Below are 21903 nucleotides of genomic sequence, written 5' to 3' on the forward strand. Positions count from 1 at the left end.
TTAATCTCATCACTAGGTAACAAATTCATTTGATCCTTTTCTTTCTTTTTCTTACTCATGCACTCTTTGATTTCTTCTCTAACACTAGATGGGCATCTTGTGCATGCACTCACATATCTATACCCTCCAGCTAAGTGTTGTTTAGCCCGATAAATACCTCCTTTTGTAACTTTTGTGCAAAGTTACAAGTGACGGCATTTGTATCTTTCGGATTCTCCAAATGTGAGTAATTCCATGCCGGATCCTTTCTTGAACCATCACTAGGCATCTTTTAAAGTACAAATTACAATCAAATTCAAGATAACAAAATAATAGCATCATGTAATCAGCGTCTGCAACATCTCGTCAACTCTGACCAAAAAAAAAATACAGAGCTTCAAAGCAATATTAACATTTCAATTTTAAAAAAATAAATAAATAAAGAGCTTTGACAAAATGCAAAAAGCTTAATATTATTTCATGCAAAAATAAAAAAAGCAGTGTTGATGCAAAGAGCAGAATATTATTTATATATTATTTCGATCTCAACTTATATATATATAGTTATCATTTTTCATGAAAGATATGTTGAGATCAAAGCTTGGTTTGGAATATTATTTATATATTATTTTGCAGACCAGAGTTCAGAGTCCAGACAATCAACTGCAAACCGGCAAGGAATCGAATTTCCTCTTTTGGTTGTCAATGAATGACATAAATTGTCTTTAATTGGGAATTGTATGAAGACTTTTGATAAAATATGTGTTGACACCAACTAGACAGATTATTATTATTTTTTTTTTATAAGTAAGATTTTATTAAAAACGCTCAAAAAGGGGAGCGAAACCCAAAGAAACAAAAGGAACACAAGGGCCAAAGGGCGCCTTAGACCTTCAGAGAGGCCAAAAAAACAATAATTTCCTCCATAGATCTATAATCTCTCCTTGAAACCCAACAAAAAAGAGTAAAAATAACAGAGAACTTAAGCATAGAAATAGGCTTCTTTTTCCCGTCAAAATATCTCTTATTTCTCTCAAGCCAAATACACCACCAGATACAGAGCGGCGTAGCCCTCCAAGCATCCCTAATGCCAGCCCCAACAGAGACGCCTCTCCAAGCCTCAATCAACCCTCTAGAGGAGAAAGGCATAGCCCAATGAACCCCAAATAAATGAAGCATCAAATCCCAACAATCTCTGGCCATGCTGCAATGTAAAAGGAGGTGATCAATAGACTCTTCATGACACAAGCACATGTAACAGTGATTGACCACCATCTGATTCCTCCTCCTCAGATTTTTTAGGGTTAAAATATTACCCAGAACAGAGGTCCAAGCAAAAAAGGCGACCTTGCGAGGAGCCTTGGACCGCCAAATAGACTTCCAAGGGAAGGGATCTCCATGACTAAACGAAAGGCATCTGAAAAAGGACCTAACCTCAAAACGGCCATGCGTGGTAGGAATCCAGAACCACCGATTTGATCCCCTAATAGAAAACACCTGGCTATACAACAACTCCAGAAAACGAGAAACATCCTCGATCTCCCAATCCTGAAAATGCCTCCTAAAACGAACATCCTAACACAATCTCCCGTTATCAAGATGATAACAGTCGACAACCATGGCCTGTCGATGAGAAGCAATCCTGTAGAGCCGTGGGAACGCGAGAGCAAGAGGGAGATCCCCACACCAGAGATCCAACCAAAAACTGATCCTCCTTCCATCTTTAATACGAAAACGAACATGCTTGCAGAAATCATCCCAACCCCTCCGAATACAATGCCAAACTCCCACTCCCCTTGGACCACGCATTTCCAGGGAGCACCACCCACCACGACTTTCCCCAAATTTGCAAGCAATAACTTTCCTCCATAACCAATGCCTCTCGATCCCAAACCTCCAGAGCCATTTACCAAGAAGAGCCTTATTAAAAGGTAACAACCTCCGAAACCCTAAGCCTCCAAACCGAATTGGACGGCACACTTGTTCCCATCGAACCAAGTGAAATTTGAACTCTTCACCTTTCCCCCCCCAAAGGAAGTTGCACTGCAATCTCTCAGCCACTGAAGAAGGAATCTAAAACAGAGACAAGAAGTATGTAGGCAGACTAGAAAGGGTGCTCTTAATCAGGGTAACCCGACCCCCTTTGGACAGGTACTGCTTTTTCCAACCCGCCAACCTCCTTTAGACTCTGTCCACAACCGGATCCCAGCTCTCGACACATCTCGACGGAGCACCCAAAGGCAATCCTAAATAAGAAATGGGAAAAGAGCCAGTGCAACAGCCAAGGATGTGAGCAAACACCTCAATCTCCGGAACATCCCCAACAGGCACAAGAATACTCTTACCAACATTAACCTTAAGGCCAGAAACAACTTGAAACCAGATCAAAGCGCATCTCAAATACCTCAACTGGGACTCATCCGCATCACAAAACATAATAGTGTCATCTGCAAACATCAAATGAGAAACCTCCAATTGACTAGCAACATTCCTGCCCACCCGAAAGCCACTCAAAAAACCCAGATCCACAGCCCTCTTTAGCAATCTGCTAAGAGCCTCCATCACAAAAAGGAACAGGAAAGGGGAAAGCGGATCCCCTTGTCTCAAACCCCTCGAGCTAGATAAGAAACCCGACGGCGCTCCATTCACAAGGACAGAGAAACGAGCGCTAGAGATGCAAAAAAGAATCCATCTCCTTCATCGCCCACCGAATCCCATCCTCTCTAACAAGTAGAGAAGGAAACTCCAGCTCACATGATCGTATGCCTTTTCAATATCTAGCTTACAAAGAACACCCGGAACACCGCTGCTCAAACGGGAATCAACACATTCACTGGCAATAAGAACAGAATCCAGGATCTGCCGACCTCCCACAAAAGCATTATGAGAGTCAGAAATGACACCATCTATTACCTTCTTCAACCTAGAGGCCAAGACTTTCGCAATCAACTTGTAAAAACATCCCACCAAACTAATAGGGCGGAAGTCTCTAACATCCATTGCCTCTCCGTTCTTCGGAATAAGAACAATAAAAGTTGCATTCAAACTTTTCTCAAAAGAACCCTGTGCATGGAAGACATGAAAAGAACCCATCACCTCTTCACGAACCACCTCCCAACACTCCAATAGGAACCTCATAGTAAAACCATCCGGACCAGGAGCTTTATCCCCATTACAGCTCTTCAGAGCAGAGAGAACTTCCTCTTCTGAAAAAGGCTCTTACAAAACAGAGCCCTCCTCTCCCGAAATAGAGTCAAAATGAAGCCAATCAAGCAAAGGACGCCAATCAGCTGACTCAGTGAACAAAGACGAAAAGTACTCGGAAAAGCTCTTACTAATCTCCTCCTCTTTATTAATCACCACCCCATCCACCCTAATCCTCCCAATGTGGTTGCCCCTTCTGTGAGCATTAGCAAGTCTATGAAAGAATTTAGTGTTATTGTCACCTTCTTTAAGCCACAAAGCTCTAGATTTCTGTCTCCATGAAATCTCATCCAAAACAGCAATCTCAGCAAACTCTGCTTGACACTCCACCCTCCTAAGTCTCAAAGGACCCGTCAAAAGACCCTGATTCTCCATCTTATCAATGTCAGCTATCTCAGATAGAACCCGATTCTTTCTCCAGACTAAGTTACCAAACACCTCTTTGTTCCAGACTTTAAGATCATTCTTCAAAAAGCGTAACTTGCCTGCCAAAGTATGACTCGGAGTGCCAACCACTCCATACCCCGCCCACCAGGATCGAACTCGCTCCAAGAAACCTTCAGTCCGGAGCCACATATTCTCAAATCTAAATGGGGATCTTCTGCTACGCAGCCCGCCACAGTCCAACAGCAACGGAACATGATCAAACAAAGGACGAGCCAAAATGGTCTGAACAACATCAGAAAACTTCACCTCCCAATCACTCGACACCAAAAATCTATCAAGACGAGAAAGTGTGGGAGGAGAACGACCACTTGACCAAGTGAAAGGCCCACCCACCAAAGGCAAATCAAGCAAGCAGCAAGTATCAATAAACTCTGAGAAAGCCTCCATATCAGCTGTCCATCTGTCCCCTGTCGATCTCTCAAAAGGGGAACGAACAACGTTGAAATCCCCCCCGATACACCAAGGCAACGACCATCGCCTACGAATCTCCCCCAGCTCCTCCAAAAACAAATGGCACTCATTATCCTCCGTAGGCCCATAGACTCCAGAAAAAACCCACCGAAAGCCATCCTCCACCATGGATAGAAGACAAGAAACCGAGAACCGCTCAGCCTGAGAATCCAGCAAAGAGATCTAACGGACATCCCACATAATCAGGATACCACCCGAAGAGCCAACCACATCCAACGCACACCACTCCACGAATCTCCCACCCCACAAACTTTGAACAATCACATCCGTCATGGAAGCAATCTTTGTTTCTTGAAGACATACAAGATGACCACCCGCTTTCCGAATCACCGATTTCACCACTTTCCTTCTAGCCGGGTCATTAACACCCCGGACATTCCATGAGAGAATTTGGAGCTTCATAGGGAAACAGTAGAATTAACCGTCTCACCCCTCCTCCCACTGGCCCTCTCCCTAGCCCCCCTCCTCCTCCTTTCATAAGTAACAACAGTCGAGGGACTTGGAACCCCTCTCTCCTCACTCACCACTGGAGCACTCCCCCTACAATCCATTCTATCAGCAAACTGAGCATTAAGAACATCTAGGAATAGATTAGTCGCCTCCTCCATCCGACCCTCAAATGACACACCCAAAAGAGAACCTATCTCGACACCATTTTCTTTCATCCAATCATTCTCTGAATCAGCCAACCCTGCATCAAATTCCCTTCCTTCCGCAAAATTCTCTTCTGGTCTAACGACTGCCAAAGGTGTAAGCAAGTCAACATCGGACTCACATCCGTTCCACACAACCATTCCCGCATCCCCATGAACAGAGGAACACGACCCATCCTCCCCAAACTCAACAGAAGACACAGATGGAGAGCAACAACAAAGAGGAGTTCCAAACACCTCCTCGGCCAAACGTTCATTCCGTTCAGTGACAGGGCCCTTCGACACAAGATGAGTTCTCAATTCATTCAAGAGCACAGCAGCTGAAACATCATCAATCCATATCTTCACATCTCGACCCACACACGTAGTAAATCCGTCACTGTTAACATCACACAACCGAGTAGAACCCACCTCAAAATCACCATCGTCACCATGTCTTTTCTCAAAACCAAGCACCGGCTCCTTCTCAAAAACCGGAGATAAACATTGTGACACAGAAGACGCAACTCCCTTTTTCGGCTCCAAACTCCTTCGAGACACCCCGTAAGGATGAAAAGTGGAAGAAGAAGGGAGAGAGAGAGTAATTAGGCGAAGCAAAGGACATACCCGATCCAGCGGCGAACTGCGAAGCCGGAATCCACTTCTGCTTTTCCTTTCGAGACCATTTTTTGCGTACAGGGGGAAAGATCACTTTCTTCTTCATACGGTGGCCTTGCACCTGCCCCTTAGCACGTCTACTTCTTCTAGAGCCTTCAGGAAACTCTCTGTTCGACTGAACTTCAATGATATCAATACCATCACTTAAAGGCCCAAACCGGTTGCCCAACACTGGCCCAGAAGAAACAATAGTAGAATCCGGTCCTTTCTTCAATTCACAACCCACAACAACGGATCCTTGTCCACCACATACAACATCCAAAGTTTGGGCCGCACTACCTCCATCCGGCCCAGCAGATGGCACTTTATCCCTTAGCCCAAAATTAGGCCCAGCCATCGACTTAACCCCAAATTCGGCCTTTCTTTTATTCGTAGCCCAAGACTTTGAAACAAAAGTGAATGCAGCTGTCATCCACTTTGAACGGCCAAGTCTTCTGCGCCAACCACGTGTAAGGCCTTCATCACTCACCCTCCCACGCGCTTGATTGACGTGAGAAACATCATGACGACGCTCCTTTCTCCACATCTGCATGAACGCCGGCCGGCCAAGACCGATGAAACCACCCTCCTTATGCCTTTCCCGGGATCTCTCTTGCCTTCGAACACCAATTCCATCCGATAAGCCTTCTTTCCTTCTCAGAGAGAAAAACCTCCTAAAACAGTCCGAGTTTCGCTTCCATAAATCGTCCCTCCATTCCTCCCATCTCTGAAACTCAGCCAAACCTTTCTTCCCCAACGATTCCCACCTTAACCATTCTTTCTCCTTCAGCAGGTGCGAACCATCACCTCCTTCCAAGCTATTCGTTGTCGGAACAAGCTCAGGAGGCTTCTCTTCCCACACCTTCACTTTTTAGCAGAGACGATCATCGTGGATGAAAACAAAAGAAGGACAAACCTTGCCGTCGGACACTGTAATGCGAACCCTTTCAGCGTCAATTGTTTCATCGGCATCCACCCAAATGAAACCACCGCATAGATCGCCGACCATAACAAACAAGGCATGACTCCAAAGATGGAGCAGGAGACCGTACAATGTCACAAACTTCAGACCCTTACCCTTCAATACCTCGGAACACCCCACCCTAAAACACCAAGATTCCAATCGAAGTGTGGCCGTCCCCCAAACACGACGACTTTCTTTAAGCACACGAGACGCCTCCTTTGGAGAAGGAAAACGAAAAAGCAACAACGAATCCGGTAGAGGTGAGATAACAACCCCGGGAGAAACCTTCCAAGCACGAGAAGCCCAAGCCGCGATTTGAGCCCAATCACCCACGTCCTTGTCGAACTTTCCTACTAAACACGATCGAAGGTCCTCTCTTCTTTTTTCCACCGAATCATTATCCAGAAAAAACGAATGCCCTCGATAAGTGTTTGCAGATCTAACAGATCCGCCTTGAAACAGACGGGGCAACCTCACAACATCCACGAACGACCTCATCAGGAGTTTCAAGGGGCTTATACCATATACATTTTTTTCGATATATTTTTCAAGTCGAAGCGTGTAGTCAAAGGGCTTTTTATCCGTTAAATGAAGTGGATAGACAGATTATTTCAACTGCAAACTGGCAAGGAATCGAATTTCCTCTTTTGTCTGTCAATGAATGACATAAATTAATCGAATTTCACCTTCCAGTTCCAATAAGATATGCTATTTATTCAAACTGACAATTTAAATTAGGAAATTTTAAAACAATTTAATTAATTTCTTAATTTTTCAATGATATATACCAGGAAAGAGTCGAAAGACAATGATCTACAACAATGATATGCTATTGAAAAATAAAATAAAAGAAGAGCCAAGACGAGAGAAGAAGAATAGAGAAAAAATAAAAAAAATAAAAGAAGAGCCGAGAGAAGAAGAATAGAGAAAAAAATAAAAAAAAAAGGCCAAGAAGAGCCGAGACTTGAGAGAAGAAGAAGAATAAATAAAAAATAAAAATAAAAAATAAAAAAATAGAGAAAAAAAATAAAAATAAAAAAAAATAAAAGAAGAGCAAGACTTAAGAGCCGAGACTCGAGAGAACTGACTGCCGAGAGAAGGAAAAAAAAAATCTGAGAGTCTGAGACTGAGAGATCTGAGAAGCAAGAAGGAGAGAAGAAGAAGAGGGGGAAGGAGAACTTATTGGCTTCGCAGATCCGGCAGATCCAAGACTCCAAGCTTCGCAGATGAGGCTCCGAGCTCGTACTTCTCTGTCCTTTTGCTTTTTGGTAACTTGGTTCTCCTTTTTTCTTTTTCTTTTTCTTTTGTAGTCTTGTATAGGTTTTGTAATAAAAAAATAAAAACTAAACAAACAATAAACAAATAATAAACCCATACACAACCAAAATAATAACAAAAAAGTAAAAAAAAAAAAAATTTCAAGCAGGCACGCCTTTAGAGCGCCTGTAGCCTTGCGCCTATTCCTGAGAGGCGCTCGCCTAGTACAAGGAAGTCGCCTTGAGACAATCAAGGCGCCAAGGTGGCCCCTGGAGGCGCCTTGCGCCTCAGGCGCACGCCTTCGGTGCCTTTAACAACTATGCTACCATTCTTGATCCGAAAACGAACATGCTTGCAGAAAACATCCCACCCCCTCTGAATGAAAGACCAAACCCCCACCCCCTGGGACCACGCACCTCAAGAGAGCTCCAACCACCACTATTCTCCCCAAACTTGCTCGCTATAACTCTCCTCCAAAACCAACGCCTCTCAACCCCAAACCTCCAAAGCCATTTCCCAAGGAGAGCCTTATTGAAATGTAACAACCTCCTTAACCCTAAGCCTCCATATCGAATCGGACGGCCCACTTAATCCCACCGAACCAGATGATACTTAAACTCCTCTCACCCCCCACCCCAAAAGAAAGTTGCACTGCAATTTCTCAATTCTCTCAGCCACTGAAGAAAGAATCTGAAAAAAAGGGAGATAAATAATTGGGAAGGCTAGAAAGGGTGCTCTTAATCAGCGTGACCCTGCCGCCCTTTGAGAGGTATTGCTTTTTCCACCCTGCCAACCTCCTTTCAAATCTATGCACAACAGGATCCCAGCTCCTCGTACATCTCGAAGGGGCTCCCAAAGGCAACCCTAAGTAAGAAATTGGAAAAGAGCCAGTGTGACAGCCAAGAATCTGAGCAAATATCTCAATCTCAGGAGCATCCCCAACAGGCACAAGAACACTCTTACCAACATTCACCTTGAGGCCAGAGACAACTTGGAACCAAATCAAAACACATCTCAAATACCTCAGTTGGGACGCATTAGCATCACAAAGCACTAAAGAATCATTAGCAAACATCAAGTGGGAAGTCTCCAGTTGACAAGTAGCATCCCTGCCCACCCGAAACCCTCTTAAAAAACACAACTCCACAGCCCTCTTCATCAATCTTCATCACAAAAAGGAACAAGAAGGGAGAGTGCGGATCCCCTTGTCTCGAGCCCCTCGAACTTGAGAAAAATCCCGTCGGAGCCCCATTCACAAGGATAGATAACCAAACACTAGAGATGCAAAAAAGAATCCATCTCCTCCAACGCTCACCAAACCCCATCCTTTCCAACAAGTATAGGAGGAAACTTTAACTCACATGATCATACGCCTTCTCAATATCCAGCTTGCATGAAACACCCGGAACCCCACAACTCAAACGAGAGTCCACACATTCACTAGCAATAAGAACTGAATCCAAAATCTGTCTACCTCCCACGAAGGCATTCTAAGAATCAGAGATGACGCCATCCATAACCTTTCTCAACCTGGAAGCCAAGAGTTTAGCAATCAACTTATAAAAACATCCCACCAAACTAATGGGGCGAAAATCCCTTACATCCATCGCCCCTCCCTTCTTTGGAATAAGAGCAATAAAAGTGGCATTCAAGCTCTTCTCAAAAGAGCCTTGATCATAGAAAGCGTGAAAAGAACCCATCACCTCCTCACGAACAACCTCCCAACACTCCAAAAGGAATCTCATAGAAAATCCATCAGGACCTGGGGATTTATCCCCGTTACAACTCTTCAAAGCAGACAAAACTTCCTCTTCCGAAAAAGGTTCTTCCAAAATAGAGCACTCCTCACTCGAAATAGAGTCAAAGTGAAGCCCAGCAAGCAAAGGTCGCCAACCAGCTGGTTCAGTGAACAACCTCGAAAAGAAATCAGCAAAACCCTTACAAATCTCCTCCTCTTTACAAAACAACTCCCCATCCACCCGAATCCTCCCAATGTGATTGCCCCTTTTGTGAGCATTGGCAAGTCTATGAAAAAAATTTGTATTATTGTCGCCTTCCTTGAGCCACAAAGCTCTAAACTTCTGCCTCCACGAAATCTCCTCCATAACAGCGATCTCAGCAAACTTTGCCTGACACTCCACCCTCCTAATCTTCAAGGGAACCGGCAAAAGACCCTGACCCTCCATCCTATCAATATCAGCAATCTCAGAAAGAACCCGATTCTTCCTCCAAGCCAGATTTCCGAACACCTCTTTGTTCTAAACTTTAAGATCATTCTTCAAAAGACGTAACTTGCCTGCGAGAGAATAACTTGGAGTGCCAACCACTCCATACCCTACCCACCAGGATCAGACTCGCTCCAGAAAACCCTCAGCCCGAAGCCACATATTCTCAAATCTGAAAGGGGACCTTCTACTCCGCAACCCACCACAATCCAACATCAAAGGAACATGGTCCGACAAAGGACGAGCCAAAGTGGTCTGAACAACATCAGAAAACTTCTCCTCCCAATCACTCAACAAAAGAAATCTGTCAATTCGAGAGAGAGTAGAAGGAGAGCGACCACTAGACCAAGTGAAAGGCCCACCCACCAAAGGCAAATCAAACAAACAATAAGCATCAATGAACTCTGAGAAGGACAACCTCTCAAAAAGAGAACGCACAACATTGAAATCCCCACCGATACACCAAGGCAGCGACCATCTCCTTCGAATCTCCCCCAATTCCTCCCAGAGCAACTGACAAACACTATCCTCTAAAGGATCATAGACGCCAAAAAAAACCCAACGAAATCCATCCTCCACCATAGAAAGAACACAGGAAGCTGAGACTGAGAGTCCAACAAAGAGACCCACCAGTTATCCCACATAATCAGGATACCACCCGAAGAGCCAATCGCATCCAAGGCAAACCAGTCCACAAATCTCCCTCCCCACAAGCTACGAACAATCACATTCGTCATCGAGGCAATCTTGGCTTTTTGCAAACACACAACATGACCACCCCCATTCCTAATAATCGATTTCACCACTTTCCTTTTAGCTGGATCGTTAAGACCTCGGATATTCTATGAAAGAATTTGTATCTTCATAGGGAAACAATAGAGTTGACAGTTTCTCCCCTCCTTCCACTAACCCTTTCCTTAGACCCCTTACTTCTCCTTTCATAAGTGACGAAAGTCAAGGGGCTCGGCACCCTCCTCTCCTCCCTCCTCACCGGGGAGCTCCCCCTACTCTCCCTACTTCCCATTCTTTCAGCAAACTGAGAATTAAGCACATCAAGAAATAAACTTGTTGCCTCCTCCATCCGACCCTCAAAAGAAACTCCCAGCAGGGAACCCACCTCAACCCCCTTTTCCCTTATCCAATCATTCTCCAAAACAGCCACATTTGCATCAAAACCAGTCCCATCCGCAGCAACCCCTTCCGGTCTAACCACAGCCAAAGGGGTAAGCAACTCACAGTCAGACTCACATCCGTTCCACAAAACCAATCCCAAATCCCCATTAAAAGGGGGAGCACGACCCATCCTCCCCAACCTCCACAGCCAACGAGGAAGGAGAGCAGTAAGACTGCGGAGTCCCAAACACCTCTTCTGCTATGTGACCCCCCTGTTCATTCTGAAAACCTTTCAAAGCAAGATGATTCCGTAGTTCTTTCAAAAGCACAGAAGCTGAATCATTATCCAAAGAAATCTTCACATCACGTCCCACGCAAACAGTAACACATTCTCCCTTGCACTCAACAGATCGAGAGTGGCCCAACCCACCAACCTTACAGTCCTCGAGCAAATCTCCCCACCCACTCACCACCCCATCGTAACTAAGGAGAGGTTTCTGGAAACAGATTTCGACCTCGCCGAGGGCTCATTCACCATCACTGAAGAAGGAGATGGGGGAGCAGATGAAGGAAAAACAGAGGAGAAACTTTAAACAGAAACGGACTTACCCGGATCAAGCACTGCACCTGGAACCCACTTCTGTTTTTCCTTCCGAGACCATCTTCGACGAAAGGGAGGGATAAAAACCCGCTTCTTAGACCTCAGACGATGCCTATGTTGATGCTTCCAAATTCGCCGTCCAACTGAGATCAAAGATGAACCAGACGGTTGGGCCAATGGACCATCAAACGAGGAGGGCAGTGGTCCAAAACAGTTAGCCACTTCAAGGCCAGAGCAAAAAGGCCCGGAAAAAACAGGCTCGGAGGAAACAGGCTGAGAACCCGACCCATCCAGAAACCCACAGCCCAACCCAGCAGAGGTACTTTCCATGCCTTCAGAAACAACAAATTGGGCCGCTTTACCTCTATCAAGACCACAACGTACTGGATCTTGCACACCATTAAGGATAGGCCCAGCAAGAGGCCCACAATCGGCCCACAAGAGTCCTGAGCCCACACCACTAACTCTTTTTTAAATGGCCCAACATCTAGCCCACCAACGCCTGAAACCACCTTATCCATTCCTGACCGCACAACTGAATTTGAATTAGAGCCAGCTGTAACCCATTTGGAACGGGCAACACTTCTGCGCCAACCATGTAAGGGCATCTTTGCTCCCCCACCCACGCGCCGGCTGCGCGTGAAAACCATTCCTTTGAAATCTTTGATCCCATCTCTGTAACTGACAGCCAGTGGTAAAGCCGCCGCTACTCTGAACTTTCCAACCACCTACCGACAAGGAAGAAGAGCTTTCTCACCTTCTTTGAGTGAAAATTCTTCTAAAGCATGCTATATTACGATCCCAAAGCTTATCCCTCCAAGCCTTCCATCGCCGGAAATCAGCCATCCCCTTCTCGCCCATAGAAGCCCATCTCAACACTTACCTCCTTCAACAAGTGAGACCCACCCCCCCACTCCAAGCTGTCAGTTGTCGGAACAAGTTGAGGAGGCGTTTCCTCCCAAACTACCACGTTGTAACAAAAACGATCATCATGAACAAAAATGAACGGCGGGCAAGCACGACCATCAGCCACAGTGATCCGAACCTTCTCAGCATCAAGGGACTCATCAGCATCCACCCAAATGAAACCTCCACACAAATCCCCAACCATCACAAAAAGAGCGTGACTCCAAAGATGTAAAGGGAGGCCATACAATGTTACCATCTTCAACCCTTGCTCTTTCAGAACCTCGGAGCAGCCAACCTTGAAACTCCATTAATCCACACAAAGAGTTGCCTTCCCCCAGTCACGTTGCCCCTCCTTAAGCACTCTTTCTGCTTCCGCCGAAGAAGGAAAACGAAAAAGGAGCAAAGAATCCGGCAGAGGCGACACTACCATAGTCGGAGACACTTTCCAAATACGCGAGGCCCAATCTGCAATCTGAGCCCTAGATCCCACTTCTTTGTCGAATTTCCCAACCAAACAAGATCTCAAATTCTCTCTCCTCTTACCCGTTGAGTCATCATCCAAGAAAAACGACAACCCTCTGTACGTAGAAGTTGATCTCGCCGAGCCTCCTTGAAACAAACGAGGGAGTCTCGCAACCTCCAAGAAAGAACGCATAACAAAAACCAAACCACAAGAGAGGAAAGAGAGAGAACCAAAGAAAGTGACTGAGGATTTCACTGGAGTAGATGACTCCGGTGACTGGTCGGAGTAGTAGGCTCAAGCCGCGTCTCTGTCACAAGAAACTCTCTCTCTCATGGATGAATGCATGATTTAAAAACAACCACATATATGAATGCATGATTTTTATGTTTTATATTTCTCTTTCTCTTTCCTTTCTAAAGGAGCATTGGAATTCATATGTACTGCTGTTATATTAAGGTAGGGTGAGGTTTTGGTCTCTACTTTTTAAAATGCCTAAATTATCCTTATTATTTGATTTGAAGTATAATAATTAGGGAACAAAATAGTTAGGTTATACCACTAGTTTGTTAGACTGGTATTTCCTTGTACTCTCAAAGGGGGAGGTGAAGGGCTAAAGTCCCCATTGGGATGTAGATGTTGGTCAGTTTTATTCTGAATTTCTGGCCGTAGCTTGTTGATGATCGGCTTTTGGTCCTGAGTGTCTCTTTTTTTTTTTTTTTTTTTTTTTTTGAATGGAAGGAAATTTTATGAACAAATGAAGAGAAAAAAGGTACCGGGGCAATAAGTGAGGGCATTCCCTCTGTGCAGAAAAGGAAAAATTAACAATAAAGAAAAGATTGTGAAAGCACTTTTTTCAAGTTCCTCTTAAGAAGCCCATCAAACATTAAAAAGCAGCCTAAGTAGTAATATCATCCTCAAGTGAAATCCTAGCCACATCAAGACATCAAACTACACTGATCTAGCAACGCCTGCACGAAATCTTCCAGTCTCTTCATGGAGTCTAATTTTTCTCTTGCCAAATAACAGATAAGATAGCTGTGAAAACCATGCTCCCAATATTAGCTCTAAGAGAGTTTGACTTCAAATTCTGCACAAACCAATCTGTGAGACAGTCAAAGCTATTAAACGCAGGCATATTCCATCCCAAAAGAGCACCAAACCAGTTCCAAACTCCCTTGGCAAAGTCACACTGATAGAAAATGATCCGTAGTGTCTTGGTTCTGGAATCAATTTGTGCAAATAGAACTAAGATGAAATCCCCTCTTCTGCACCTTCACAAAGGTAGGAAGCTTGTCAAGCATTACCAAGTAACAAGTCACATAGTTATAGGTCTACCTTTTTTCCAACAAATATTAGATCAAGGCTTTGCATTCCTAACTATTTCAAGCCTGCTTGAAGGAAAAAAGAACCACCATCCCACAAAATCTCATTTTGACCTGCATGAATTTGAATATCAAGTAAGAATTGATTCAGAGGCTGCAAGTCTTCATGATTCAAAGCAGCAAATTTCCTACTACCATTTGAAAGAAGAACATTAAGGTTGAATTCTTATCAAGTGGAATCAATCTAACTGATCTATGTCCAAACTCTCTGCCCCAATGTCATGCCTCCTCACCATGGATCTCAGTGGAAATATAATATAGAAGAAAAAGAGAGAGAATTGTGTAAAGGCTAGAATAAGATAAATAACTCATTCATAGTTCTAGTATTTATAGATAAAAAGAGCACATTCTCATATTACAAGGAAGGAAATCTAAATCAAATCTAAATCAAATCACAGAATATTCCATGGCATATTCTATAGCATAATCAAATCTCTGCTAATACGGTAAGTCATTCCATAAATCGTGGCTATCATATATGCTAACAATGTCCAAATAAACAAATTGTATTTCCATCACCCACATGAAAAGAAGCTACTGATAAAATAATGTCTCTAACTGAGAGCATCTGCTTCCATATAATTTGACTGAGAGATTGAAGGTATACAACTCCGGCAGGAAGAGTTAGGTGAGTACTTATTTTTAAACCAAGCTACACCCACAACCTATCTTTTCCTTGGAGGTGATCCCAAACCATAGAACAAGCAGCAGCAGCTTCCATATCATATATTCTTTTAACTCCAAAACCTCCTTCTACCTTGGGTAGAGTGATCTCATTTCATATAATTAAGTCTAGACCTTTCAGTACTTCCACAAATAAACATAAAAAACTGAGGCTTGCAGTCTAAAAACTGAATAGCAGAAATATAAGAACAGAGTGATAATTGATCTCAGAAGCTCTAGTTTCTCTGCAAGAGAGAGCATCTTGGAACTCCACGAACAAAAGTTAGCCTAAACCACATCAATAGGAGGTAAGCAAGCCTCCCTTTTGAAGTCGTACTCATCAAGAGGAAGCCCTAAATACTTGATGGGTAATGACCATCCCTTGCAATCCAAAATATTCAAGAGAGTTATTTTCCTTCGTCCGGCTTTTGAAAAGAAGACCAAGCTCTTTCCTTTGCCGACGGAAGGTGCAGAGCAGTTCTCAAATTTTGATTAACACACCTCTAATACCAGCCGCAGAATTTATGCTGGCATGGGTGACATAGTTAAATCATCTGCAAAAAGATGGCAAATGTTAAAACCAGCCTTTTTTTGTAGCATGGGATGGTTTAGGTCTGCCTTTTCTGTCCAATTTTTCCATTAAGTCAACTACACATTTGAAAAGTAGATGGGATAAAGGAGAACACTGCCTCAAACCACTCTTCTGATTGGAAAAAACCTTTGATCGATTGACCATGACTGAGTGCCGTACTGATTTCAAACATTCCTTCAACCAAGCAATCAACCTCTCACCAAAAACTTACCCAGGAGGGGTGGAAAAAGGCCTTTCACCAAAACCATAGCTATGGAGCAACTAAAACTAGAACTCCTAGTGGCCTAGTGGTACCAGGTTTCTATTTTCCAAAGGGAGGTAAGGGGTTTGAACCTCGGTGGAGCCTTGGAGGCATGTGTGTGTGAGTACCAACTAGAAAAGAAAAAAAATAATAATAAAAAAAAAAAAAAAAAAAAAAATTATATGCTGATTTGGTGCTGACCTCTCTCTCTATCTAATTTTTTTTTTTTTTTTTTTTTTCTTTTCATACATCTAATGCCATCAAGTGAGGAATACGTCATACTGGCATTATAAAAATTAATTGTTACTAATTTTATCAGATTTATGCCCTGCACAAGTTGCACATTGTTTTTCATTTCTGAATTCTCTCCATTTGTGAAACCAAAGCCTCATAGCTATTTTGTATCGCCGATGTGCCAGGTATAGGCCTGCACAGCAGATGGTTCCTCATGATCGATTCTTTGGGGTCGAAAGTGAGCATCACGGATTACCCTTGCAGAGAGAAATTGTTCTGCAGCGGGGATACTACAACTTCTCCTCAATGCACACAACTCCTTATGCTCGACCACCTGTGCTACCAAATGCCCCTGCATCCGCAAGGCCCGGGTCGTCAGGGGGTAATTTTCCTGTCTCATCCTATTATTCCTTTGCTGGGGCATCACAGATATATCGTTGACCTTGCAAATGGAGGTAGAGCCTTGAACATGATGAAATGTCACTATTTGTTTGCCTTTAGGATGTTTTGCCAAATAAACATCCTTGTAGGCTCATGCTTCGTTGTGCTAAAAAATCTTGTAATTTATACCAGAACATTAAGAATCTACATGGTTGTTATGAACTATTGTTGGCTATTTTAAGTCTGCAGTGTTGAGATTCTAGTCGATGATGAGAGAGCGTTTACAAGAAATTTGTCGTCTGCATCTTGGTACACAAGCAATCTTTTTATAGCATCAGCAGCTGAGTAAAGGAGTTAGAACTTGATGAAATCGGAGCTGTTACATGGTAGTTACAGCTTTCATTTCCTTCGGCTAGGTTATAGTTCAGGTTTTAGTTATGTAACAGATAGAACGTAGAGCAGAGGATTGCTCATGGAAGTCACATTGCATTATTGCAGACTATTGGTGTGTTGAATATCAAAAGTGAGGGAAAAATAATAATAATAATAAAATAAAAATAAAAATTTGCCGTTTGGAATTGCTAAAATCCATCTGAAAAGAGTTACACGGGTGTCATTGTTATAATATATGGTCGTGTTGCATTATTAGAGGATCAATCCAACAGATGAGGATGCAACTACAAGGTGAGTGTGCCTTGCTGTTTTGAAAAATCATATTGCCCATCATTATAATACTAACATATTTATATATATATATATATATATATATATATATATATATATATATATATTGATCTTGTCAATACCATGCCTCTAAGCAATTGCAAGCTTGTACTGAGACACACAGGTCGCTGAACCCATTCTAACAAGATGGTGGTGATGATTATTAATTATGAGGAGAATGTGGCAGCTGTGCTGAAATGTTGTACTCTGAGAATGTCAAACTAGCAAGAAACAAAAAGTGGTATATAATTAATTGTTGTGCAACAATATTGAAATAATGTATGATTATTAATGGGAAGACTATGTTGGAAACTTACTTTTGGAGGTCAGTGAAAATATATATTAGTAGTAGATTAATCAGGTCTGGTAATAAACTGAAACATTACCGTTGGAAAAATGAATATATATTTTGAATTTGGATGATGTATCATTGTTCTTACACGAAAATAAAATTAAGATAAAGTTATTTAATTTTATTTATACGTATGTCACCAGCTTGTTCCGTGCACATACTAAAATCTGCGAGAAAATACTACAAATTAAATTTCTATAGATACAGCATCTATAATTAAAGTACTGATCGATCGCTTTAAACAGACCGATCATTTCTTTGGAGCTCCACTGCTGCTTGGCCAATATTTGGACTTTTCTCAGAATTCAATGGCTTGAATGCAACATGATCATCTCCATTCTGATCTTTGACCTCCTCTTCCAAGGGCTTATAAGTATAAAAGTAGGCGCAAGGTACATAATATATGAGATTTACTACTTGTATTACTGTGACAAGCCAGTAATAGTAATCCAATCTTCCTCTGTTAAGATTCCGGTCCGGTAGCCAATTCCTTTCTTTCCCGGTGTAACTGTGTACTAAAGACACAAGCAGTGTACCTATATAGTTTCCGATGGATATTGCTATCCAGTAGAGTGCTGCTGCAGTGCTTCTCATGCTTTCCGGTGACTGGTCATAGAGAAACTCCAGGTGCCCAACGGACATGAAAACCTCGGCCATCCCATGGAGGCAAAACTGAGGCACCAACCAAAACACACTTATGGGTAGAATGGCTCGCGGTTTGTCTAGCAAGCCGTGATTTGCTGCTACCCCTCTCCTCTTCGCCTCGACTAGGGCTGAAACAATGGTAGAAAGAATGTTGACACTAAAGCCTACCCCCATTCTCTGCAGGCATGTGATTCCAGCAGGGTTTCCTGTGAACCGACGAGCAAGGGGGACAAAGAGGCGTTCGTACACTACGAGCCCAACCAGCACGACTACGATACTGAAGATTGACAAGCTGGCCGGAGGCATCTGGAATGTTGAGTGGTGGGAGAAATGGCGATCCATAGTCCGAGCTTGTTGGATGGTGAAGCTGTGGATATGTGAATGTGAAGTCACTAGTAGTATTCCGGCTGCCCAGATGGGTAGCATCCGGATGATGGACTTTAGCTCTTCCACTCGATGAACGGTGGCTAGCCTCCATAGATTGATTGGCTGCTGCTGGTAATTTGAGTCGTTGCCTTTGTTGTCATCTTCAGTTACTATAGCCGCTCGATCAAACCACCTTCAACCATCAAATTAATGATCATCGAATTATAACAGACACAATTCGTTTAGATAAACAGGAGAGAAAAAAATAATAATAATATAACGATGACAATAATTTACTGTGAAGGAAAAGAAAGAAAATAATAGAATTCTTATTTGAAAAAAGGTCGACTAAATTACTATCATACCCTTTTTTAAGATGGGATTCAATTATCAAAACAAGATGCATGGTGAACTTCTTTAAAATTAAAATGTTTTAAACAAATAAGTTTCAATAGGTTTCATGCGAAAGAAATTCATCCTAAATTCAAGTTACTAAGTCTAAAGTAGCTGCTATTCTTGAAAAGCAGACCTTAATTGGAAGTTGCAGCATCAGCTACCTAGCATTTAAGTTGCATATATACTAATTAAACTGCATGCCTTAATTTCAAATTAACTTATTAGACCATATATATATATTTAAGGGAAGAAGCGTTAAAAGTTAAATTAGTAAATACAGAGAGTCGAAAGTCGAAATTTAGCACTCAAAAGTCCACTAGAGGCACTAATTCACAGTCTATCGAGACATCTGCGACCATATATATAATTATGTAGTATCAAATCTTACTTGAACTGGTTTGTATGTAAAAGCCTTCCATTGGAAGAAATAGCAGCATCAAGCTCTTTGTTTTCATACAAGAGTGATGGATCCGCGGGTACAGGTGCTTTCCTCTTCTTCGCAGCAGCAACAATCACCTGAGCCAACCTAACCAACGGACTTCCTCCCGGTTTCAATTTAATATAAAGGGAAGAACCGAAAACAAAGGCTATGATAGACACAGCCATGGCAATGGTTGGAAGTCCGAGACCCCAACCCCACCCGACATTGTCTTGGATATAAACCACGATGGTTAGAGCCGACAGCGTGGCCATTGCCATGCTGAAATAGTACCAGTTGAAGAAATTCCAGCTCCGAGCATCCTGTTTTGCTTTGCTCATGTCAAACTGGTCGGCGGCAAAGGTAACCACGCACGGCCTGATGCCGCCAGAGCCAAGAGATTGGAGGAGGAGAGAGATGTAGAGAACCCATAGTTGGGTGTTTGAGGCATCCTTGCAATTCTCTTGAGTTGGGCACGGTGGGGGACGAAACTGTGGCAAGAGTGCTGATATTGTGATGCTCACCAGTCCCTGCATGCATGCCACATATCAAAGAATGTTTGGTTTTTCACTCAAAAAAATAGTTTTCTATTTTTAGAGAATGGAAAATTAGAAAAATATACAAAAACTTTGTAAAGTTCAGTTTTTTATAAACTCAGTAATGAAAATGTCCGTTTTCATAATCCCGAAAAGAAAGGTAGTGGAGGGAAATGTTATATTGTGTTTGATATATATCTTTGAAGAAAAGAAAGGAATTGGAGGTATTTGAAGGACTTGAAATTAGACATGAAGGGTAAGTCTTGTTACCCTTCCATAAATGGGAGGAGGGAAAAGGACTATAAAGTTAAACAAAAAATTTCTAATATCGATTTTGTCTTTATTCTTGATATTTTTATGAAAGACAATTTAAAAAAATAAAAATAATTGATTAATTGAAGGATAACAAAAAAAGGAATTGGAGGTATTTGGAGGGATATAGATTAGGCACGAAGGGTGGATTTTGTTATCCTTTCATAAATGGGAGGAATAAAAGGAAATGAAAGAATAATGACTATAAATTTAAACAAAAAATTTCTAATATTGATTTTGTTATATATCTATATATAGGAAACTAAAAAAATATGGTTGAATCTATTAAAATTTTATTTTCAGTTCACTTGTTGATCGGAGACTAAGAGATAGAGAGATAGAGAATGGACCAGTTCATATATAACAGAACCAACGATGATAGTCCAAAACCGGCCGGCGAAGGAGTCGGCAATCAGAGCACCGATGAGTGGCGTGAAACTGGCGGTGCCTGCAAAATTTGTGAGGGTGTTGGATGCCTTCACGAGCGGCATGTTTAGCTCTTGGGTCAAGTAAGTTATCATGTTAGCATGAGAACCAGAGGTAGCAAATCTGTCGCATATTTCACTTGCTGTCAAATGCCACAATCACAAAGTTAGTTCATCAAATTTCCCCACATTTATCAGAAAAAATTTAGTAAGTGGGCAAACATTTGCTGAATATTTGTCTAAATTACAAAATTTGGATACATAGTTGATTAATACAAAATGAGCAAAACACATACTTAAATGATTATTTTTTATTTGGAGCAAAATATAGATTGGGGATGAAGCTATTCACAACTGTATCATGAGAAACTCATATTACTGATTCAGCTAAGGCTGGAATGCGGGCTCCCAGACACGAGGAGCTGCACCCTCTCCCTCCCCTTAACAACTAATTACGAGGAGTGAAACTTGAACACGGACTCCCAGACACGAGGGAGGAACAGCCCAACCACTAGATCACTAAGGCACTTCTTGTGATAAGCTTTTGAAAATGGTTATCGTCGAATTATCAATAACTTTGTTTCACTTATATTTTGATACTAATTAGTATTGATACGTGAATGGTTATATATGCAACACTTCCTAACTGTTTAAGTTTTTAGGCCAAAAGGTAAGTGTCCGATTCGTTACAATTAATACCACAATTACAGTCAAACTCAATTTTTGTCGAGTTTTTGTCAAGTACGCAGATAGTATCAAGAGCGTTGCTAGTTAATTGACTAACCTAAGAGTTTCACTAAAAAATTATATAGTATTACAATTTTGCAAAACTTATATTGAAAAATACATAATATTATATATATCTATCACGAATCTAAAAATATTGAACAACTTGAGCAAAACATGAATATGCAAAACTCACCAAGGATAAATGGCATTGTTCTGAACCCTCCAAGCTTCTTCTTCTTCTCCTTCTTCTTAATCTCATGATTTCTCTTCTCTTCCTCCTCATTTTCAATCATTTTCCTCTCCAACTCCATCTCCATTGCTCTCTTAAAAGGGTTCCAGGACGAGTAACAATGCAAAGCCTGTATTTATGGGCACAATGATCAATTAGTGACTAGAGAGAATCGAAGAACGTGAAGAGTGACACAATGGTAGATGGACCCCACCAATTGACTTGTTAGCATGTGACGTGGTGTCATATGTCATATTCAATCTTATTGAGGTTTGTCCTCATTGTAAATAAAATTGGTGTGTGGTGTTGTGTCCTATGCGGAATGGAGAGATGTATATACGTTTGTATCATGCGGAT

General features: G+C 42.2%; 2 protein-coding genes across 4 annotated transcripts in view; one reads left to right on the plus strand and one right to left on the minus strand.

Annotated features, from left to right (window-relative positions):
* The window catches only part of LOC132284900 (uncharacterized), a 38228-nt gene extending 21522 nt beyond the window's left edge, over positions 1-16706 (plus strand). For 2 of the 3 annotated variants that reach the window (XM_059787043.1, XM_059787044.1), the window contains exon 5: positions 16220-16706. In XM_059787043.1, the coding sequence (XP_059643026.1) occupies positions 16220-16475 (256 nt within the window). In that variant the 3' untranslated portion in view covers positions 16476-16706. Of the gene's footprint in view, positions 1-615; positions 15979-16219 lie in introns of those variants that run through there. The other variant, XM_059787045.1, reaches the window with a different exon arrangement.
* Positions 16707-17590: 884 nt separating this feature from the next.
* On the minus strand, positions 17591-21668 carry LOC132284898 (protein NRT1/ PTR FAMILY 3.1-like). The gene is made up of 4 exons (XM_059787040.1): positions 21511-21668; positions 20514-20731; positions 19286-19845; positions 17591-18694 (listed from the first exon to the last, which is right to left on the minus strand). Exons 1-4 carry the CDS (start codon positions 21632-21634, stop codon positions 17728-17730), a joined length of 1869 nt encoding a protein of 622 aa, XP_059643023.1. The 5' UTR covers positions 21635-21668; the 3' UTR covers positions 17591-17727.
* Between the last annotated feature and the right edge of the window lie 235 nt (positions 21669-21903).

This window comes from Cornus florida, unplaced genomic scaffold, assembly GCF_030987335.1.
Source record: "Cornus florida cultivar Cherokee Brave unplaced genomic scaffold, ASM3098733v1 CherokeeBrave_3.0.0_Hap2_Chr11, whole genome shotgun sequence".
Classification (NCBI taxonomy): domain Eukaryota; kingdom Viridiplantae; phylum Streptophyta; class Magnoliopsida; order Cornales; family Cornaceae; genus Cornus; species Cornus florida.